General features: G+C 51.7%; 1 protein-coding gene across 3 annotated transcripts in view; it reads right to left on the bottom strand.

Moving 5' to 3' along the window:
• Positions 1 to 24,168, bottom strand: part of ZFHX3 (zinc finger homeobox 3) — a 123,595-nt gene that overhangs the window by 27,162 nt on the left and 72,265 nt on the right. For all 3 annotated transcript variants that reach the window (XM_077786405.2, XM_085589266.1, XM_021526901.4), the window contains exon 5: positions 2,871 to 2,978. In XM_077786405.2, the coding sequence (XP_077642531.1) occupies positions 2,871 to 2,978 (108 nt within the window). The remainder of the gene's footprint in view (positions 1 to 2,870; positions 2,979 to 24,168) is intronic.

The raw sequence follows: 24,168 nt of genomic DNA, 5'->3' as shown, positions 1-24,168 counted from the left end.
CTCAGTGTTGTGTTACAGATCTTGCAATCCTTTAAGAAAGTGGAAGAAATAAATCCCCTGTGCACAGTGAGAAAACTAAAGCACAAAGGGGAGTAAATTGCTGAGGAACACAACAATCAAATTGCAGGTGGTGAGCAGCAACAAAATCTGTCCCCCTCCCCTTTCACATGCCCCATGACTGGCTTTCACCCCACACCTCTCCTGCTCCCACCTCCATCTTCACACCTGGATCAGAGGCTTTTCCTAAGGTCAGCCAGTCCATCCAAAGCAGGACAGACTGAGCCTGCCTTACTCCCAATGGCAGCTCCTCGAGTCTTCTTGAATGACCTCCAAGGAACCTCCCCAAAAAACCCATTCCAGTGCTTAAGCCACAAGCTGTACAGGAGGACTTTTAAAAATTTGTTATCTAACATAAATCTTTCTCCCTTCACTTTAAGCCCTTTGTGTCTTGTTGTCTGTATCCTCAACGTGGAGAACAAATAATTTCCTTCCTTTCAGAAGCATTTCATGCACAAGACTTATCTTGTCCTCCTCTTTGCTCTTCTTTTAGGTCAAATAAGCCTGTTCATTCCATTTTCTCCTCCTGACTGATGCTGCACCATTCTGGGTTGTTCCTGATGTTTGGGCTTTCTGAAATTGCTGCCCAGCCTCCCTAACACCCCAGCTCAGGAACTGAGAGCTTTCCAGTACTAAAAAACACACCAGTGGTACAGTATTGTCACCCACACTGTTATGTCTGTGCTTCATTTCAGCCTGTCCTGAAAAGTGGCATCGAAAGCCTTCCCAAGGAGACACTGACTCCAAACAGGACCTTCTTCACATGAAGGGAAACTGGGTCGTGTTGATATGATTTGTTCTTGACAAATCTGTGTCGACTGTTCCTCATCTCATTATCTTCCCATCAGCACTTACAAACAGTTGTTTGGTCAATTCCCGGGAAAATCTGGGGCAGGGATGGCAGGTGTACGGTTCCCCAGCCTCCTTCAGTCAGGGACAGGCCCCGTGTCTGTCCCTTGCCGACCTCTGCTCTCCTCTGCACAGCACAGGAGGGAGCAGCGGGCAGCTCTGATAGCTGCAGGCACTGTCCCAGCACCCAGGTAGGGTGCAGCAGGCCGGGGACAGCGCTCAGCATCACCAAGCGCCCTGCAGCCCATTCCCTGGCACTGGGGGACAGGCTCTGCCAGGCTGCTGCTGATACAGGCTGTGCTGCTCTGCTCAGGGAGGGCAAATGCAGAGAAGGCTTCATGTTCTTTATGGCACTGTGGTCGCAGCCTCCCCCTCCTCCTCCTCCAAGGAGAGCTTCCCGGTACTGCCTGCTCCCCTCCCTGCTCACGGCTCCAATGGCACCAGGTTTTCGTGTCCCTGCACACTTCTCTTCTGGCGCTGTCAGTATAACTGACCCAGTTTCTGCTCCTTCCCATCTCTGAGGTCCAGGACTGTCAACACAGTCATGCTCCTCGAGGGACAACAGCAGAAATAAGAGCAAGGTGTGGTGCCTACTTTGCACTCGGTCTGGACAGCAACAATTGGTAACACAATCTGGCTTTAAAGTTCACGGCGGTGGCATTACATGTTTGGAAGCAGCCTGAGCTCAGCACCAGCCCATCACACGCACCTTGGCTTGCACAAGGCTGGTCCCACGCTCCGCGGGCTCACATGCCTGCTCTGTGTCCTCCCCACACAGTTCCCTTTGCTGACCCCATGGAGCTCTCCCATTTCTGATCTGCTCCTTGGATCACAAACACTGGGTTAGGAATTTCACTGGCAGGATAAATAAATTAAACCATTCAGATTCAGGGTTTCTGGACAGAAGAGGGTTTAAAAAGTAGGCTCCTCAGTTTTCCTGACATATTTTGAAATATAATCTTTGCACACAGATCAGCCTTTTTAAGTGCTTCAGGTTTGGGCAAAGAGACCTATTTACCCCTGAAGAGATTTAATCAATAAACAATACTTACATCTGTCTGTGACACTCCACAAAATGGTTGTGCACAGCATCACACAATCCCACACAATGAACTGAGACTAAAACCCACCTACAGCCAAGCCAAATTGCATTTCCAGCTTAAGAATCAGTATGTGATGGGAAGGAACACACAGAGCAACCTCAGCGAGTACAGCCCACACTGAGAGCACAAACTTCAACAGCCCACAGGGCCCAGCTTGCTCTCTTCACCAGCTGGGACACATCTTCCATGGACTGAGGCTGAGATGGGCTGGGACTGTAACTGTGGAGGTGAAATACCACACTCCATTTTGGGAAGACAATGTAAGACAAAATACTGCTGTCTGGGGCTCACCAAGAGGCAACCATGAGGGCAGCAGGAGAGGGCTGCCTGGAAGAAGGGTTTCTGCGTGTTTCTGAGGCATTGCACTGACCAACACTGAGCCTGCCAACCAAATGGGACCCGCAGCCAGAACTGCTGTGTCCTGGGCCAAGGAAAACGAATGCCACCTTCAGCACCTCGGGTTCTGGACCCAGGCTGAAGCGGCAGCAAGGGTGGAAGATGGGTGGCCCTCTCCAGAGTGGGACGATCATAGAATCATCAAATGATATGCTTAATTCAACCGTGCTGGCTGCTGGCAGGAAGGGGTCGTCCCTTCCTCCCGCTCCTCTCCCAGCTGTGGATCCCCATTGCCCGCTCCAGACCCAGGGCACCCCTGGCCCAAAGCCAGCCTGACCCACCACAACCCCAACTATTGAGTGTGTCAAACAGCCACACCCAGATGACACTTATGTCACGCTGACACTGCCACGTTGTGGTCAGCTAAAAAGGGTTTTGTGGACCACTGCTTTTTCCACCTCCCCTTCCTGGATTTGAAGAAAATGAGGGACCAAACATCATCTCTGCTAAATCACAGAATCATACCTGTCCATTTACTCTGGTCCTTGTCCCCTCCACTCTCTTGCTCCTTGGCAGGTTCCTCAGCATCGCCCGTTGTTTCATTGGGCCCTTCCACATCTTCACTGGGTTCTTCTGAAACACGAAAAGCAGAAAGTGTCACACAGACATGAAAGGCAGTACAGAAGAATAGGTAGCTGCCAAAGAGTAAGAGCAACACCTAAGGTTGTGCATAAGAGCTGGGTGGCAGGTGCTCTCCCAGCACACCTGGGACAAGCACTTGCTTATTGGTCAAGACAGAAACTGTAAAGAACTGAGAGATGAAGACAAAACGAAGAACCTCACCTACTTCTACCACCAGGAGCTGCTGAAGTTCCCTGAGGTGTCATGTACAGTGACATGGTTCTCTACACAATGAGGTTCTACCCAGCCATATTAGGGATTACAGAAGGATGAGGGAGTGACAAGAGCCTCCAGCACCTTCATTCTCATCCTTCCTCCTCATCCCCATCTCAAGCTCTTCAGACCCAGTGACAGGGTGCAGTACTGAACCTGGTCACCAAGATGCCAGAGCCCACTGCAGACAAATGCCATCCCTCCTGCTCAGACCATCAGCTGCAGACCCAGCCCAGACACGAGGCACAAGAGGAACATGCTGGCAGCCTTGCCTTCATCCCAGCAAGGGGAAGAGCCTGCAGCACCATGCCAGTACAAAAGCATGGAGGAAACACTCAGTGAAGTGCTGAAAGCTCAGAACAAAACACAGAATACCATGGTCCAGCCTGTAAAAACAGAATGGGCACAGAGTGTGTCAACCTGGTGTGGGGCAGCTCTGCTCCAAGGCACCTCGTCAGGTGGGACTGGGAGTGACAGAATTGTGGCTGTCAGCCCCCTTACACCAGGGTATTTCAGCCACATTATCATCTACTACTATGGGTATTAATATACAGTCCTGTAACTCACAGGGGTTACCCCACCACTGGGCTAAAAGAGGCACTTTTAGGCCATTATACCCAGTTTTAGGCAGGATAGTTTAGAATTTTAACTCACATTATCCAGTCATGGTAAACCCCATGAACCCATGCAACCCTGCAATTTACCTGAGCCACCTAACGGGTTCAAGCACCAACCCCCATCCTCCTCCTAACAAACACAGGGCTAGAAATTCAGATTAAAAGTATACATTAGCAGCTTGCAGATACACAGCAGTGCTGTTTGAGGATATGAAAGCCTAAATTTGGAGTGAGAGGGGAGATGGGTGACAGTGCTGACAAAGGCATCCAACATGTAGAAAGACACATATCACTGGCGGAGGGGTGAGATGGGCAGTCTGCCATGCGAGCTGAGTGCTCAAGTTTGCTGGGAGAAGGGCTGTGAAACCAGCAGCTGGGTTCACATTTCAGAAATTAAAATTCCAATATTTTTTCCACTCTAGGAAAAAAACACAACAAACCATGCCCACCCCAACCCCACCACCATGGTGCTTTCAAACCACTTCACACAGGGTGGTGAGGGTGTCCCTTCAGCTGGGGCAGCTGCTGTGGAAGCAGATTTTAGTTGGTTTTATTAAAAACATTTGGTAATGAGTTTATACATTTAATTTAAATAATAATTTTAACCATTCTTTGCTGGCTCAGGTGCTCCAAGGCCTCCTGGACAGTGCGAGGAGATGGCCCTGACTGCCCATGGCCCACTGCCCTGGCCCTGGCCCCCCATTGCCCAGCCCAGATCCCCTGGGCCCAGATCCCCAGTCCAGATCTCCTGGCTCCAGATCCAAGCCCAGATACCCCAGCCCCAGATCCCCAGCCCAGATCCCCAGCCCAGATCCCAGCCCAGTTCCCAGCCCAGATCCCCCAGCCCGGTTCCCAAGCCCAGTTCCCCCAGTTCCCAGCCCAGATCCCCCAGCCCAGATCCCCAGCCCAGTTCCCCCAGTTCCCAGCCCAGTTCCCAGCCCAGATCCCCCAGCCTGGCCGAACAACAAAGGGCTCCTGGCGCAGCGGCACTCCCAGCTGCGACCCGGAGGTGTCAGCATCGGCATGGGAGGAAGAGGAAGGGCGAGCCAGGCTCAGCCGCTGTCTGGGCTCTAACCTGAGCATGTGGAAATAATACGTGTCTTCCAGTGTGCTGTCTGGTTCGAGGAGAATAAAATAGGACATTCATAAGCAGTTACACCATCTGTCTTTATACCATCATCATCATCATCAACAAGGGAAAAAATAGCTCTTTAAAATGGATGAAAGCCCAGGCTGACAGTAACCGGAAAAATGTGAGCTATGAATACCAATAACGGGAGAAAATTATTAAAAAACAAGGCTACAAACAGCAAGTCCCCAGCACGGCTGGGGCTGCAGCTCCTCATGTCCATCCACCACCAGCCTGGACTGAGCCCCCACACCTCTGGCAACCACAGTCCTGCACCGGGAACGCTCCCCTCTGAGAAACTCTCAACACCCTCTTCTAGGCAAAGGGCAGGGAGCACATCCAGCTGCAAACCCTCCTCCTGCTCCACCCTGAGTTTTTTTCTGAAAAGTAATTTTCCTGAAGCAGGATGGGAAGGGAGCAGAATCTCAGACATGTACCCAGGGAGACTCTGAGCCAGCTTGGGTAGGTCCTTGTCCCACCCCTGCTCAGCTCCTTGCTGCCAGGGCCTCTGGCACAGAGCCCTGGGGAGGGCGAAGCACTGACTCCATCTGCCGTGATCCCCTTCCAGCAGAGCTCTCTGGAAGGCTGAGGCTGCTCTGCTCTGCGCGCTCGGTCTGGCCGGCAGCACGGCCACCTTGCTCCCACTGCGCCCAGGGACGCTGGGGACAGCCACCCCTGGGACGCTGGGGACAGCCACCCCTGGGACGCTGGGGACAGCCACCCCAGGGATGCTGGGGACAGCCACCCCTGGGACGCTGGGGACAGCCACCCCTGGGACGCTGGGGACAGCCACCCCTGGGACGCTGGGGACAGCCACCCCAGGGATGCTGGGGACAGCCACCCCTGGGACGCTGGGGACAGCCACCCCTGGGACGCTGGGGACAGCCACTCCCGCCGAGCTGGCTCTGCGCTGAGAGGGCTCCGACCTGCCGGGAACTCGCCTCCGGCGTTCACACCGTGTCTGACCCAGCTTCCACAGAGCACACCTCAGCACTGGCAGCGAAAGCAGCCAGGGCCCTGCTCCTGCAGCTCTGTGCCCACGCTCTCCCAAGACTTTGACCACAGTGGCAGCTCCAGGGTGCGGGGCAGGCCTGGGAAGCAAACACCTGTGTGAAGCCACCCAACCATCCATCCCCTGCACTCCTTTGGGGCATCCCTCTGACGACAGGCCAGCAGCACGTCTGCTCCTGCCTCGATCCACTGCGCAGCACAAGGAGCTTCCATCGCCACTGCAAACTGCAGCCGCTGAGCAGAGCCCACCAGCGTCCTCGTGACGTGGCCCACAGCACCCAGCTGCAGCAGAGTGTGCAGACCACCCCAAGACCAGCTCCTGAGGCTGCACGAGCACTGGTCAGCAAGACGTAGGGAACTTACTTCCAAACCACCATGACCTTTTCGTTGCCACCCGACCCCTCCTCCCCAAAGCTGCACGTTCTGTTCGGACTTCAGAGGTGCAAGAGCTGTTGCTGTGGGATTTGTATGGGGGAATCATGTCCCTGAGAAAACAGAACAACACACACTGTGCACGGGTTCCCATGCCAGAGTGCCCTGAGTCCATGGCGGTTTATTAATAACTTTTAAAATGAATTTTCCCACTGCCAGGGCTCAGGTCAACACTGAGAGCAAAAAGTGCAGCCCCTGGAGCCAAAGGAGCTGCTCTTCCATCTCAATCCACCTGCCCCACACAAAATCCTAGGCAGAGTCTTTGCTTCCTTCATGAATAAATCATTTTAGAGAGCAGTATTTCCTTTTAATTTAAAATTAAACCATTCACTAAGTGGGGAACAGGAGGGGGGAGGAGGGGGAAGAGCAGGAGAAGAGTCTGGAAAATCACAAGTATCTGACTTCTGCAGAGGTCAGGGAACCTCTGACTCGGACACACACCAAAATGTACCCAAACTGTGCATGCAATTGCACAGGATCACACCACTGAGGTCTGTCCCATTCCAGACCCAGGAAGTTTGAGAGCTGGAGAAGTCAGCAAATGCTGATGGGATCCAGACCAGCTTGAACAGCTCGACCTCTCACCTCTTCCTCCCCCAGCCAGGTTTCCCTTAACAAACCCAGATCTCTTATCCGAAGGGATAAAGGGCATTTCTGGGGTGGCGAAAATGTAGGCATGGGAAAGAGCGTGCGCTGCCTCTCCACCCTCCGGCAGGCTTGAGAGCTGAGAAACATTAGCTGTCATGAACCACAATCAAATCAGGTTTGAAATATTTAGCAGTGGCTTGGAAAATGTGGCGGTGCAGCTCTGACAGGCGAGATGTGCAGACACCCATTTTCCATTATAATGGAAATATCAAGCCTGTTCTGAATATGTATAACCTAGAAAAATGTATTGATTTTTCATTCGGCATTAAAAAAATGAAATACCCTGCAGCTGTCAAAAGCCTTTTGTTAAAAGCTCATCTTTCCTGGAATGAGGTTTACCAGAAACAAGTTTTAATTGTACACAGGGTCTCTCCTTTGGAACAAAAAGAATTTGTGACACTCCCTTTTTCAGGAAAAGTAGCCAAAAAAGCCAACAGAAAGCCTGAGCCCTGGCTTCTGGCTGCATGCCGTGGCTGTCGGAGAGGTGAGGGCTAGCTGAGCTGGACCCAGCACCAAGGAGACCCAGCCCAACTGCTGTCCCGGGTATAAACCTGAGCCCCAGCCCAACTGCTGTCCCAGGTATAAACCTGAGCCCCCCCCGGTCCGGTGTAGAGAGGTTCAGGCCCATATGGAGGAGGAGGTCCAGAGTGGGTCGATGCCCTCCTACATCCTGGGGGCCCAGGATGAGCTCAGCTGTCCCCGAGCAGTGCCCCAGGAAGGGTCTCCAGGAGGCACAGGGAGGGCCTGACCCAGGACGGGTCTCCAGGAGGCACAGGGAGGGCCTGACCCAGGAAGGGTCTCCAGGAGGCACAGGGAGGGCAGCCCCAGCTCACATCACGCCCCTGGCCCAGCACACTGTGCTGCGGTAACAGAGCAGAGATAGAGCCCGGATGGGGTTCTGACCTCAGCTCCCACTCCAGATGTGTGCATGTGCTGCAACTCCACCTGTGCCACCTCCTAACGGGATTACTCTACATCAGCTTGCTCATTCCTACTGTTTTCCTGCAAGGAAAAGCAGGACTCCAAGCAGTGCAAAGGCAGCACTAAGCAAGGTTCCGAGAGGAATGCTACGGAGCTCCATCCTGGATGCAAAGCTGGCGGATGGGTCCCACCCGACAAAGGGCTGCAGGAAGACAATGTAATACTACATGTTCCTTGGTTTAATGACACTTATTTCCCAGACAGCTCCATTCCAGAGCATGGCCAGAGCATCTCTGCTGCTTTCACTGACAAACAGAAACTGCTGACTATGGCGTGCTCAGCCGACACAGACATCAGAGAGTTGCAGAACTGTTTTGGCTTGGGAGGGACCTTCAAGAGCATCTTGTTCCAAACTCCTGACATAAGCAGAGACATCTTCCACTAGACCAGGTTGCTTCAAGCCCATCAAACCTGGCCTTGAACACACCCAGGGATAGAGCATGCACAACCAAGAGCCCCATCCCTGGGAGAACATCACCATTCTCCCACTCCCTGGGAACAAGGCTGTCCATGTTTTTTGTTTTTGCAAACTGGGCTATATTTTTAGCCAGTGAAACCCGACAGGGACTTACCCCCTTTAATTTCAGTAGGACTAGAAAGGTTGCTGTTATTTTCACACATGAAACATAAAAAAAAAGGCAAATTCCTTGAGCATGTTTGTAGTGGAGCGTGATGTGATTGTGTTGTCATTTATGGGAAATAATCGCAAGCCCATCTCTCCCTTTCCCCCCATTTTCCAGTCCAAATAACCATGAAAAATTACACTTCAATGTCAGGAGGACAACAAAGGAGGGGCTTTCTCCTGCGGCTTGACGGCTTTTCAGCCTCCCCTTTCTTGGACAAAAACTACCTTCAATTCTGCTTCATTTTAAATGTGATCTAACAAATGCATCTTGACAAGTTCCTTTCTCTTTTTCTTTTAAACAGTATTTTGCACAGTTTAACCTAGCTCCAAACTGGAATCAGCTGGAAAGGAGATGCATGCAAAAACACAAACACAGATCAAACCGCAAAACAAAAGAGTCCATCTCCAGCTCCAGGTCTGCAGGGGGAGGACAGACGGTCTCCATACAGAGACCTGCAGGACAAGGGTCCAGAGACAAAGGGACCCGTGGGAGGAAGAAGATGGAGGAGCTGGATGGCAGAGAGCACAGGAAAGGTGCCCAGGGGATGGGTGCCCAGACCCACTTGGTGAGGGAAGTCAACCCTGGCCTTCTGCTAAAAACACATGGTGGAACTACTTGAGCAGACAACGGCAGCTTTTGTAGAACCATGGAACCATGTGGGTTGGAAAAGCCCTCTAAGATCATTGATCCCACTGTTCCTCCAGCACTGTCAAGGCTTCCACTGACTCATGTCCCCAAGTACCACATCCACACAGGTTTTAAACCCTGTGGCAACTCTGCCACTGCCCTGGGTAGAATGTGCCAGGGGTGGACAGCTCTTTCCAAGAAGGAATTTTCCCAATACACGACCTAAACCTCCCCTGGCACAACTTGAGGCTGTCTCCCCTTATCCTGTCATGTGTTCCTTGGGAGAAGAGCACTGCAGGCCCTCACCAGACTGTGCCAGTAGAGCAAGAGATGCTTTGTGCTCACGGAATATAGGCTCACTTCAGAAGAGCTGTGGAGATCCACAAACAAATCAATGCTGATGCCAAGCTGAAGTTAATTGCCAACTTTAGCAACTTCGCAGCAAGGTACATCTTGAGAAGACTGTAACTATAACAAAAATGAGCTATAATTAATTCATGCTTAGCCTGAGGGGCTGAATATGCACAGGAGAGCTCCCAACAATCTTAACCCATCATCCTCACAAACCACACTTAAATGAAACACTAAAATGTCCTCTTTCTGTTTAGTTTTTTGGTTTTTTTTTTTTTTTTTTTTTTTTGTTTTTTTTTTTTTTAATATACAACTCCTGCTCTGTTCTTTCTCCCTCTCCATGGTATTGCTCCAAGGAAAAGCTAATTAATGTCTTGCTGACCCTCTTTCTCCCCCTCCCCAACTGTTTCCCAATCTCAGCATGTTTGGAGTTCTTTTAAGCTCAGCTAAAAACTTGGGAAAGCCATGACTGCAGCGCCCAGGTTTATGAACCACTGAAATACCCCAGCAGCCTGTCGGGCCACAAGTTCCCAACACAGACATGGGGCAGTGGAGTGGAGTGGTGGGGCTGATCAGGGCAGGGGAGCAAGGGACTTCAGAGTCAGGGGTTGGGCATGCCCAGGAGCCCCAAGAAGGACAGGGCAAATACACCCAGCAGGCTGGACAGATGCTTTGGTACCACAAGGGCCATGCCTATGCAGGTTCACCAGACAGAAAAAACAGCCTGGTAGAGCTGCAGTACCAAAGTTTTTGCTGTGAATGGTCATGGTCTCTCTTCACTGCAGAAGAATGGATACCACAGCAGCAAGGCAGCCCCTCAAAGACACAGCCCCACTTCCAAGTCTTGTCAGTCAACAGCCTGCAGAGTCTTCACTGCCATGCCATCACCCCTCTGCCAGCAACCTGAGAGCTCTCCCACACCAAACCCCACTTGGGCTGGTGCACAGGAGGGAGCAGGTAACACAAGTGAGCTCTTGAATGCACAACAAACACTTGCTGAGAACAGGGAGGGGAGACACCCCACAGCTCTGCAGCCATGGGGCTGTCCTTGAAGGCATGCTTGAGGGGTCCCTCATCGCTCTGCACGGCAGGGATGGCCACAGCCTGGCCTGGATTGCTCCTCCCTGGGTTTGGTTAGTGGCACTGGCAAAACGTCAGTAATTGCTTTTCCCCCTGTACTAACGAGCTTTCAGCAGCAGCGACTTCAGCTTCCTGGAGCCAACAGCCCCTTTTTCTCCACCTCCCCTGGCTTTGGGTAATTGAAAGAGACTGCAATTTCAGCGCTGGCTCTCCAGCACTCAGCTGCACCGGGAGGTCAGGAATGTCAAGTGAAGCCTTTCCACTCACCTCCCCAGCGCCGCACGCGCTCACGGGGGCAGCCTGTCCACGGCCCGAGAACGGGCAGAGCTAGAGGGGCTGCCAGCAGCCAGGGGAGCCCAGCAGAGCCCCGCTGCAGCGGGTCAGGCTGCCCACTGCAGCCTTGCACCACGGGGAGCTGCAGGGCCCTGCTGACCCTGGACTCCCTTCTTTTTCCTTTTAATTTAAAACAGCAGATGGGTTTCTTTTCAAGGAAACTACACCTTCATTCTTGTTTTTTTTGCATCATCACGAAACCTTTTCCCCTGTGATTCCCACATCTCCTGACACACACTGGGTGGGGAAAGATCTTCCACTTGTCATCAGATCTCAGGTAGCAATGGAGAATGGCTGCTCCAGCTCCCGAGTGAAACACAGAGGATCAAGGAAAAGGGAAGAGCACAGAGCAGCTCCCAGTGAGACGCGATGGCACTGATGGCTCTGGAGCTGCCAGCCTGTGGCCAAGCAGGGAGGCAGCACCAGGTGGGCCAGGCCAGCGGACGGGGCGGATGGAACCTTTCAGCCACCCTGGGATGGTGCTTGGTGTCTGCAGCCCCTGAGCCTGGCTCCCTCCCACTAACAAGGGCACGTCAGGAGCTCTGGGGACTGGATCCACTCCTGGAACCTGGAGCAAGGCGCACGCACAGGTGGTGACTCCAGCAGAGGCCTGTGATAAGAATTTATTTCTCTCAATTACAGGCGCCTGTCCCCAGCCTCAGTTCATCAGCACAGCAGAGCCGAGTCAATGAAAGCCCCGTAACGCGCTAATCAGATGCACAGCGACTTCCTGGAGCTGCCGGCTGCTCCGAAAATAAGTGGCAACTTTGGGATGCGGGTTTCCAGTCCTGCCCTCTCTCTGCTCCCTGTGCTCTGTCTTTGCCAGGCCAGAGGTGGTTCCCCTGCCAGGCCAGAGCTGCTGCCTTGTGCTGCACACGTGTGTGGAAAGGCAGGCAATGCAGTGCCTGTCCAAATGTTTTATCTCCATGCCCCCAGGAATCTCCCTGTGCTGGAAGCTTCCAAGGATGAGTTACAGATTTTTAGATTCAGTTTTTAGGTTTTTTTTAAGTTTGATATAAAATATTTGCTCCCTTCAGCCCAAAACCATTCTGAAATAACCGGTGAATGTCCTGAGCACAGAGAGAAGGGTCTAAATACTGCCCTCACAGAGCAAATGTAAGATGAAAATGGCAGGGAAAAATCACCGCTGAGCTCCCTTCTGGTGTCCTCAGACAAACAGCACCTCTGCTTTTGGAAACCTCTATTGAAAGTGTCAGGCTGCACATGGCAGGTGCAGATGGAGGGCTGTGTGCCCGGGACAGGGTGATGTTCCCTGCTCTCTGGGATGCCTCTGGGCTGGGGCCATTTGGTTTAAAACAAGCAAAGAAAGAGCCCATCCCCTCCTTCCCCGTCCAAAGGGAGCCGCAGGAAGAGGCTGTGAACTCCAGTCTGCCCCCAGTCTGGCACGAACCACCCCCGCCCCAGAACTCGGCCAGCACGAGCGTGCGAGGCGCGGGGACGCGCTCCCTGCAGCCTGCTCGAGAAGCATCGATCCAACACACACTTGGTGCCTTTAAAGTTGTTTATGATCAATATGCAAATTGCCCACGGCATTGATCTGGTATTAATTTTCAATTAGGGAATCCACAAGGGGTCTCCCAGGGTCAATACCCAACAATCCAAGGTAACTCCACGGTGGAGCCTGTGAGACTGATGCTGCCCAGGGCCTGGGGCTGCTCCCGCACCTCCTGTCCTGATACCTATGGACAGTCCTGATGCCACAGTGGTGCTGGCACTTGGGGCAAGCCCCTGGCAAGAGGATTTAGGCAGCAGCCTTCAATCTACACGCTGTGTTACCTGTGTTAGCATCATTACTGGTACTGGTGGTGTGGGAAAGCCCAGTGCAGGGCCTGTGTACAGCAGCATCTGAGGTCAGTGGTGGGTCGAGGTGTTCCAGCAGCTTCCCAGGGACACAGCAAGAACCCAAATGCTGCCTTACACCATGGAACACAAGTTACGGAAACCTGTGCATCTCCAAAAACATATAAGAAGTGTGAAAGAAGTGTGAAAGGTCACACAAAGGTTCCAAAAAATGAAAGAAATAATAGAAAGTGCATTGAAAATCTAGAGAAGCATGCCCCTTCCCAGCAATGTGACCGATCCCACCAGCCGCCCTCCCAGCCCCTTGCTTGGGAGGCCCAGAGCGAGCTAGCTGTAGTTCCAAGCCCTGTGGTCACACTGGAGAGGGGATGCCCTGTCCACACTGGGAAGGTGACGTCCCCTCCACAGCAGAGAGGTGATTATGTCCCCTGAGCACCAGCCGGCCTGTGCCCGCCCACGGCTCCACCACTCACTCACTGTGCTAACCAGCACATTAGCTACCCAGGCTAATTGGTTTATGGATAACATTAATTACCATGTTGCTCATTAATGGATGAAATCTTTATTGGTTCCATTGATCAGCGGGACTTGTTAGCCGGCCTCCTAACCAATGGCGGATGTAACAAGCTCTCTTATTGGCATATCAATTAATGCAATCAATTTCTGGCCAGCGGCTGCCATTCGCTTCCCTGCTTGTTAGACTGGGGGAGACAGAGTCATGTCAAGTAAGCATTTATTTAAAGGGTTTCTAATTCTTCTTGAGCTGACTTCCCAGCAGGCTTTCTGCCACACAAGGGTTTTCTGCCTCCAGAGACCTTCCCCTTTCCTCCCCTGCAGAATCAGATCTATGACAGTCCCTGCAAACTGAATCATTTCTATGAAAATATTTATCGAGTCTGGCGAGTAGGAACAGCCACAGCCAGAGGTATGGGATTGACAAGCCAGACTGCAACTATCCCAATTTAACAACTGGGGAGATTGGCAGGAGCACAGACCTCTCCCCAAGGACAGATGGGCTCACTAGCCATGCTGCAAAGCCTTCCTGCACATGGATTAATGCTAATTCCAGGGTCAGTTCCCAAAATTAGCATAATTTTGCAAGGGAACAACAAGCCCTGGATACTTCTGCCCTATCCCACCTCCCATAGCAAACACAGGCCATGTCACATGAGGCTGCACCCACATCCCAGGTGCTGCTTGCAGCCACTTCCTCTGCTTCAGCCTGGAAAAGGAGAGCAGGGTTTTCCAGCTAATTCCTCCCATAAGCAGTGAGGGAGGAATTAGCTGGAAAACCCATGGAGAAATGCCACAGACTTACGTGAGCCTTACAGTCCTGCTCTCCTGAGTAGGGTGGCACAGGGGATGGCCCAGTGAAACAGCACCAGAGCTGGTCATGGTGTGACAAAGACTCAGAGATCTGAGCCATTTCCCCCACGAGCAAGAAGGGGCTTGCAGGTAACTGGACAGGAGGCCAATGATGTTCACAAGGAGTAGGAGCCTCTGCTCTGATTCCCAGATGTCTGCTCTGTTTTCTGGTGGGGTACTGGCCAGAGGATGTTCACAAAGAGCTCAAATCCCATCCTACTGGGCTGAGGTTCCCCTGCTGGCAAGAGGCCCCACGTACCCACAGCAATTCTTCCTGGCCTGCTCCCCACTCCAGATCTTCACCCAGGTGACTGTAGAAAGGATCTTCCCCACCAAACACAATAATAAATCAAACTTTATCAGAGCAGAACTATAAATCTGTGAAGACTCCAATAATTTCTAGCCATGGGAATAACACCACAAAAGTACTTTTTAAACTAATTACTCAGATTCTGAAGTGCTGCCCTAATGAGCTTTCCTTCTGCCCAGAACTTGCTAAGAGAAAAAAAAAAAAAAATCTACCTTCAGTACAGTAATTACTGCTTTCCCCTTCAAACTTCTAACTGGAGATCAATGCTGCATTTTAAGACTCATTGATTTACAATTAGCCTGGCTTTTCTGCTAAAGTGTTTTTAAAGCAGAGTTTACTTTTATTTTATTTTGAAATCTCAAAGATCTGGTTCTTAGATTTTGCATCTCATGAGAGGTGTGCTGGGAGCTCATAGGGAGGCAGGCACACATCGGAACAAGAAAAGAAAACAGGCTTTGTTATGCTGAGATTAGAAATAAGAGACTGAAATATTTAAGGGATAACCATGAAAAAAGAAGGAAAAGAAACAAAGCTAGGGGAAAGGAAGAAAAAGTGGAAAAATAAGGAATGTAATTGCAAAGAGACATAAAAATAAACTGCAGACTAAGGAAGGAGAGTCACTGCCAGGTGGCTTGGGGCTCTCACTGCTCTGTTGTTCATCAGCATCCTCAGGAAACTCAGCAGCAGCTTTGTGCATCTCTGCAAAACAAAGCACTGGTTAAAGCCGTGCGTGGCGGGGCGGCGCCTGCGCAGCCCTGGCTGCTGTGCAACCTGTCCCGTGAGGAGACACGGGAGCAGAGGAAGTGCAGCCATTAACAATTCCTTGCTGATTGCTTCAAACATGCTTTCTCTGCCCATAAAGATAATAGCCTCACGGATACATCTGCCTGCTCTCTCCAGCCCCCTCCCACCCCAGCATCATCTCTTTGGTACCCCCTGCCCTGGGCTCCCAGCGCTGTGGCGGCTGGACGCTGGGGCCCAGGGAGGCTGGGGGGTCTCCACCCCTGGGAGATGCTTCAGACCCCAGCACAGACAGCTCTGGCCAGCCTGTCTCTGGGCAGGGCCAGGGCTCAGAGGCCTCCAGAGGCTCTGCCAAGCTCCGCTGCTCTAGGAAGCTATGACCATTGCCAGAGTGTTGTAGCATTGCTTGGTTCTGACTCATTTTTCTGTCATTTCTGCCAGAAATGAGCTACACTGGACAAGCCAGTTCAGCCTTTGCCTCCTGTTTTTCCCTTCAAACTCAACATTAGCAAAGTCTTCCAGGATTAGCGTGAGTAGCAACCCAACTGGAGGCAGCTGGAGGAGCCAGGAGGCAAAGGGAACCACTGGCAAGGGTTTCCAGTTGTGGGGTCACCACAGCAGTGCAGCCTGCCCTTCACTTGTGCTCTCACATGTTTTATTCTTTACCACTGCGGGGTCCCTGGTGCCAGTGGCAGATGATGATCCTGTAGTGATGAAAGCAAAGCAAAAAAATAGGGAAGCATCTCTCCTTTTTGTGTTGCATTTTAGAGAAAGCTGCTTAGCCCCATTTCAAAGACTAATATGAAAAAAGTGCAATTAAATCCTTGAAAAACTGACAGATCAGCAAAACAAAACCACCCGGAGGAGAGCACGATTGAGCCTCATTAAGGAAGAGTTCAGTCTGTTTTTAAAACCTTTCTTAACATTTAGCTGGTACCGCTCAGCAGCCGCCACTCCCAACGCGCCTGGTGCAATTAGTGTCAGAACGGAAAGGAAAAAATCAGCCTAGGAACAGGAATTAAAGCACCGGATCCAGGCAAGGGAAAAAGGTTTGGCTGTAGCGAAGCCACCTGAACTCGGCCCCCTCCTCGGGGTCTGTGGCAGTGCTCAGCCCCGCTCCACGCTCTCACGGGCGCTGGGCACACCTGGGCTGCGCAGGGCCGGTGCCCAGCCCCTCCTGTCCCCCCGCGCCCTGCACGGCGGTCACAGCCCTGGCGAGGCCAGCTTCACCACGCACGGACAGTAAATTACACCCATCCCAACAGCAATTACAGCCACTGCCTTGGACAATAAGGAAATGGAGACAGGCACAAATCCTGCGCTGTCCTGGCCAGCGGCTGGGGCAGTGCTGACCAGCCCCACGCGCCGTCTCGCCGGCCCAAACAGCGCCCGACACAGCCCAGGTCTGTTCTTCTGCAGTGGGGGTGGGGATGAGCGCATGGGAGATGGAAAAGATGGCAGAGAGATGAAGCCATTTTATTAAATCAGGCAAATTCTAATTTATTCTGGGGAGATGGAGGAGAGAAAATGGATTCATTCTCAGCATGCACACTCCGTATCATCTGATCCAATCCTCAGTGCCTCGCCAGAGGGGGAGGGGGCCTCGGCCGGCTGCAGTGCTCCCACAATCAGAGAAAAAGATTAAAAAATAGGATGATTCTCCTTTTGGATTGTACAGCAGTCACGGGGGACAAGGCTTTTCCTGAGAGCATGAGGTGCCATGTCTGGCTGACAGCCGTGCCTGGGACTGGGGGTTTGCCCCCTGGGGATGTGGAACGGGCAGCACAAGGTCCAGGGCCCAGTACAGCACATGCACCATGCAGGCACAGGAGGCAGAGACACACATGGAGGAACATCCTGAGGGATCCTGCACGCTGCCATTTTTGGTGTTCACCCCAGCACACCCCTCACAGCTGGCAGGGTAACCACCATTATTCTTCACCAGTAAGAGATGCTGGAATAGAAGTGCCATGTGGGCAGCACTGAGGAGGTTGGTGGGACCTCAGGCACCCATGGGACCATGCACTAGTGCAGAGCACCACCAGAACACTACTGCTGCATGTGACCACGGGCACTTCAGGCTGCTCATGCCACAGCCAGCACAGTGCTTCCACAGATCTCAGCAGAACTCAGGAGCTGAGCTCTTCTGTGGCTCCAGCCAGTGCTTTGGGAGTCAAGGAGCCCACCAGATGCAGCCAGGCTGGAAGCCAAGAGTGAGGGCATTCCTTGTGGCAGGGTGGCTCAGGTTATCTGAAATGCTGCCAAGGGGATGGTGGGTTATGACAGTCAGGTGGGGACACCTTGTGCAGAGATGTTCCCAAGCTCTGTGTTTGCTGGCTAAGTATGATGGGCACAGCTGCCTGACATGCAGAAGCCAAAGAAACTCCTGCTTTAGAGAAGAAATGTCACTGAGCAGCACTGGAGTTTTGGAACAGGGACTGAGTGAAAATGCAGAGGTTTGGTTAAACAGCACTGAAGAAAAGCAACAGAGCCCCTGCTGCAGAGGATAGTCATCTCTGGGACTCAGGGGCCAGCCATCCCAGCAAAGGAACAGACACCTGCTGCCCCTCGCTGCCCACACGGGATGGACATGGACAATGCCAGTGCATCCGGCGAGAGGGCAAGGAGAGATGCTGCTGCACAAAGCTCCATGGGCACCAAGGTACCTCCCAGTTCAGAAGCAACTAGAGGAAAATGAGAACACCACATAATTAATTACCTGTGGCCCAGTAAGTCCAGGAAAACAAACAAGACCTTTGATGAATTAGAAGAAGGCCAACTCTGGCCAGGGCAGAATGCCTTGGGCCTCATTGTCCTGCACAGAAGTCATTCTAGTAATGCTTGCAATGATTAAATGAACTCTTTATACAACATCATTCTGAAAATATTCCCCTGCAGGAGCCCCCCTCCCTAAAACCATCAACACTCATCCCAGCTCAGACTGGGGCCTTGGGGGAACAGCTTTGCAGGAGGGAAAAGGCCAAGAGCCTGGGGAGAGGGGCCAAGGTGCAGCACCTGGAGCACAAATTCCAAACATGAGAAATTCCTGTTTTGCATCCAACTCCAGCAGGGGCAGTGAAGCTGATTTTATGACTTATTTATTTATTTCGTCTTTGATGAACAGAAGGTTAATATAAGAACAACTCCTTGGCAAACCTTTAAGGGTAATTCAAGCGACACTGATGTGAATCAATGTTCCCTTTGTGAACGCATTACTTGGCAGAAACTGGCTTTTTGTAACCCCCTTAAACCTAGCTGGCAAAACAAAAAGAGAAAAAAAAACGTCCTTCAAACAAAAGGATGAGGTGAAAATAAAGAGAGAGTCGACTGCACTTTATTCTCTTTCACAGAAGCAAATGGATTTGGTGCTTTTTATACATTAATCAATCAATATCACTGACTGTACATCAGCGGCGCAGCCAAGTTATGAATGACCTTTCTGGCAAAGAGGACACTTTTAATGCTCATAAGACTGCTCATAGCTTAGCAACTTTCCGAATTTATGCCTGCATGATTACCCCTCGGAGGCAGGCGCCCGTGAGCGCCGCACTGGATATGACAAGGTTCGTCCTTGCCGATCTGTGCAGAAGGAAGGGGCCGCGGCCGCTGAGGGACGGGCGCGCCCGGCAGCGGGTGGTCAGCTCGCTGTCCGGTGCTTTGGAGCAGGAGGAGAGCAGCACCCCTGACCCTGCCAGGCCAGCACAAAACAACCCACGAGTGACCCTCTACGCCGCACGCAGGGAACAGGAGGAGCCAGGAGTGGGTGCTGTGGAAGGAGAGGCGGCCGCGCAAGTGAAGTGGAACGGGCGCTGAGCATGGCTGGCAAAGGCCAAATTAATCCCATTGTTTGGCCACAAAGGAGGCAGCAAAGTAGCACTGGAGGCCAAGGAACAATCCCAAACACTCAGCCCTAATTCAACCTTCATCACCATGAAAAGGGGATGGAAAAGGCCAGAATGCTTCAGCTTAATTGGTAACCAAATGCAAGAGCTCCCCGAGAAGGTGCAGCAGCGCCGGCACAGTGAACACAGAGATGGAAGTCACATCGGGCTGTGCCCCTGCTGCCCTGACCCTAACCCTGGTGAGTGTGTGGGGCCATGCAGGGCCCCACACACACCATCCCAGAGCAACACTGAGATTTAGGGGTTCGGGGCCCGAGGCTGGGGCACAGAGGGCACTGAGTGGGGATGGGGGCTGCACCATGTGGAGAGGCCAGCGTGTCCCTGCAGACCAGGGGAAACCTGCACCTGACACGCTGACTGGGGAGAGAGCACCTGTGTATAACAGAACCAGAAAACCCAAACCACTGCTATTTATTTAATGAAGTGACTACACATGAATAAAAAGCCTGAAAAGGCGTAGGAGGAAGCACAGAGTAGGAGGGGGCTCAGGCTCTTTGAGCTGACAGTGGCCTTCACAGGAGCATCCAACTGAAGGTTCAGTAGAGTCAGACCAACACTGCTTCTCTCACTCACCACTCTTGGAAGGACTGACACAGAAAAGGGAAAAAATGCAAATTGGAAGCAAATATGGATAATAATTTCTCATACAGCTCCCAATTAACCTTTGGAACTTGTGGCCTCAAGAAATCATTGAGGTCAAAACAAAATACATGGCAAATGCACTGAGATGTGCAACTCAGAAAAGCAAACTGAGTCTTTGGATGAAAGAGAAACCCTCTTGTTTAAGGGCATGAACTGAGTTTTAGTAGGAACAAGGATGAGACCTCAATTTGGGTAGGTTATTATTTGTTTATGGGCCCCCAGACTTCCCTCTGAAGCAGTCAGAGCAGGCAGTACACTGGTGCTGACAGGCACGTTATTAGCCAATCTCAGAGTTTTAGTGGAAAAATAAATGCATGTGGTAGCTCCTTCCCAGGCAGTTCTGAGGACGGTAATGTCATCACCAGAGGATCAATAGGCCTCGCAGCAGGGACAGGAAGCAAGTGCATTTCAGAAGTACAGGCAAACACAAGACCAGAACAGGGACACAGGAGAGTGGCCCAACGTGCACACCACAGCAGGGGGAATGCTGGAGCGGGCCAGGCCAGGGTTCAGTGCCAGCCTGAGCCAGCTGCTAAAAAAACTTGTTTCACAGATCCTCCCTCTAATAATGTATGGAATCTCATTTTGCCTATGGCTCATACAGAAAAAAAGGAATCCAATCCATAACCCAAGCTTTATATCTCTTGCAACTAAATCCACAAGCTACAGATTAGAAGTGGAGGACACTCCACTCACATGGACATAGCACTTGCTCCAAGACACCCTGGGACCATGCTGCAGTACCTGCAATGTCTTCAAAGCTTTACTGATTCACTCCTCACAGGCACAGACCTTCAGTCTTTAACCTGCACCACTTCAACAGCCACCTCCAAGTCCTCAGGAGAACAGTTCTCTATTCCAAATTGTGCAGGAGAAAGGGGAAAAGAGAAACAGGGAAGAGAAGCAGAAGGTGCAGTGAGCACCATGCCCTGTACATCGAAAGCAGAGCTTCAGGGACAGAGTACCAAGAGACAGGGATGCCACTCTTGAGTCCCAAGGGAAATAGAGCTCAGGGGGATGCTGATCTCTGACAGCTGGGCTTTGTCTGAATAGAGAAAAAGCAGAGAAGAAGAGGGACAAGGAGGCTCAGAGTGTTGTACTACAGCATCTGGTGATACTTCCTCTTTTACTTTTCCTAAGTGGAAAGGGCTTTAAGATGCAGTAGAACAAGAAAAACATCCTAGAACAAGTCAGCTGTCAGAGCTTCCTCTCTTTCTGCTTAATGAAAGCCATGAGCTCCCCAGGACAAGTGGTGGCTGGATGGGATGGAGTTTCTGAGATTCCTGCCACGGCTGGGTGCTGCTGCCGCGTGCCTCCCCAGCCCAGCGCTTCCTTCCGCAGGTGCCTCCCGCTGCATGAACCAGATGCTGGAGGCTTTTTCTGCTACAGCCTCCCTTTACCAGGGGCACAGGAAAAAAGTCACAACCAACTTTAATAAAAACAAAATTAAAATGATTAAACCTTTCATATCCTTTCGAGATTATCTCTTTGCTGCTGGTTGGGCAAAGCAGAGCTAAGGCATAAATGCTCTTGACTTCAAACTCAAAACCAACTCAAAAAAAAAAAACCAAACCAAAAAAAAACCAAAAAAAACAAAGGAAATCTCCTTCTGCCAGATATTAAAGAGAACCAATGTTATCCCTGCATTCTGTTGACCCAGACTTCAACAGCCCCATGGTGCCCCAAATGCAAAAGGACAGGGAGATGCTGCTGGGATGGGAATGGAGCTCTCCAAAATGCAGGTGGGAGAAAGGATGCAAGGATGGAACAGATATGTTCATGTTACAAGGCAATATCAGGAAAGAAAAGACTCCTAAAAGTTTCTCAAACCGCTGGATTATCCTCATGCCCTCTGGCCTTCTGAAGGAGCCAACTGAATGCAGCCACCATGATCCATGGCTGCTAGAAACACTTTTGCTGGATTTCAATGACCATTAAAGCAATGTGAAACTAAAGCAGAACCAAAAGCTTCCCCCTGTGACCATGGAGGAGAGACTCTGTCATCTGCCCAGACTTGGGATGGCCCCCAGCAGAGAGACCTCGCCAGAAATACTGCAACTCTGTTAAGAACTTGCTGGAAAAGTAAAAGGTCCTGAAGCCATTCAATCCATTAAAAAATGAAAAAAATTCCAAGGTTCAGCAGAACAACAAAGGGGAAGGCAACAAACTGTCCTCTAAACGAACACATGTGACACAAGATCTTGGAAAACAAGAGATAATCCTGCATGTGGGGGTAGCTGGTGGGGTTGGCAGGGAGATCAGAACTGCTGCAGTAAAGGGAACTGCAAGTTCAATCAGCCCAATACACACATGGCCCAGGGCTGTTTGCCTCTGTGCTGGGCCACATCTGCTACTGCACCATGGGTGAACGTTGCCTCGAATCAGGACAATCCCTCTTGCTCCGTGTGTCTCAGGAGATGACAGGAAGGCATTTCCACCTGGACAAGAGCTGCTGCCACCCCCAGCTGCAGCACGCGCCCCGGAGAAGCCGGGGGCACACGACAGGGCCCCAGTGCCCCCAGAACCAGCGGCTGCTCTGACCATGCACACACCGGTGGGTTGGCTGGACTTACATGCAGCACTCTGCAAACAGAGCTGAGCAGGCTGCTCTCGGGGCTACAGATCACATACTGGGAAAAGGCACTATCAGGTTCCGGAGAGTGACAGGTAAAAGCCCAAGAGCTACAGATGAAGCTGGGCAGCACTTGGTGTTTGCACACAGGAGCTCAGGCTGTAACCTGGGCTGGCAGATTATTAAATGTGTCAATCAAGGACAAGCCTGGAAATCACATCCCCAGCCCTCTGCAAGGCCACACATTTCAGACACATAACTGTGGCATCATCAGCAGAGCCAGAGTTGCAGAGTGGTTTTGACTGGCAGATGCTGTAGCATGGACTCTGTGTGCTCTTTTCCTGCAGGCACCATATGGGTGATCTGCTTGGTAAGTTTTTAATTGCTGTGTCAAATCAAGTCCTATGAAAAACTGGAGAGAGATTACAAAGCAAACTGGTGATTTATTTCCCAAACCCTCCATTACCTCCATCAGAAGTTGGAGACTGACAAGTGTCCTTAAGAATGACCACACTGTCTTTAATGGAGACCAAATGGACAACAAAATTACTTTAAGCAGGGAGAAATGTAATTTATCACTACCAATTTTTACGTTGAAAGTCTTGAAGTTCTACTGGAAATAGAGAGTCTGCCATCATGAAAAATCCACCCCAAAAGTACATCTCACACCCCTAATGTAACAAACTCCATGAATAATTACTCCATGCTTGATGATGATGAAGGAAGTGCGTGACTCAGTGCACAGAGGTGCAGCAACCAAACCAGCACCCTGCTGTCTGCAGGTGACACAGGCAGAGTCAGGCTGAGGAGTGATTCTGAGGCTGGGAACTACTATTTTTAACCCACATGGGGTTTTCTCATCTGAACTGCTTTGGCTATACTGTAGCTCTGTTTACGTACTTGGTTTCATTAAAGATTCACATCCCAATTTCAGTCTGCAGCGCCCAGCCCTGTGAAAGGTCAAACACTGACACAAAGGGGAGATGTGGGCAAACAGTGCACCTCTGCCTGTGGGGCAGGGGGAAAGCAGGGGCCCTGAGGCATGCCCCCCTTCCAAGGAGCCAGCAGCTTTCCAGGCGTTCTCAGAGTGGAGCTTTGCAGTAAAGGCACTCCTCAAAATAACCTGTTTGGAGCAGGGAGACCGGCAGCCCCTTGCTGTGGGCTGGCAGAGGGTGCTCCAGCAGGGCCGGGCTCGGGGGCCGGGCATGGGGCAGGGGTGACCTCCCCAGCCCCTGTCCTAGCAGGACAAAGGGGCTGCTCACAGCCTTTGGTGTCAGCAAGGGCTGCCGAGCGCCGGCCCTGCTCCTCCACAAAGCCCCAACAAGCCCTGGGCTGCAAGGAGATGATGGCCAAGGCTTTGGCAGCCATGGGAAGGATTGCTGTGACAGTGTGGCCACCACAGGCACTGTCCTCTGTGGCAAGGCGGGCAGAGGCTGGCGCAGGCAGGGAGCACCTGACGGACACCTAAAGGATTCTGTCCCACACGGTGGGAAGAGCGGGCAAAGGCCTTCTGCTCCTCCTGCAGGAGGACACTATGGAAAAGGAGAGTAGAGATGGAAAACAGGAGGAGTCAGGAGAAACAGGTAAGGGAGGAAACGAATGAAGGGTGACCAGCACTTCCCTGGGGGAACACAGGCTGGGCCTGCCTGTGTGGGGAGAGGAATGCGATGGGGACAGCAGGGGCACCATGTGCTGGACACAGCAGAAATCCTGCTCTGACCAGCGGCCCTGTGCACGGCTG

Source organism: Lonchura striata, chromosome 11 (assembly GCF_050655825.1).
Source record: "Lonchura striata isolate lonStrDom1 chromosome 11, ASM5065582v1, whole genome shotgun sequence".
NCBI classification, from domain to species: domain Eukaryota; kingdom Metazoa; phylum Chordata; class Aves; order Passeriformes; family Estrildidae; genus Lonchura; species Lonchura striata.
Note: the sequence above shows the minus strand (reverse complement) of the source record. Positions and strands in the feature narration are given on the sequence as shown.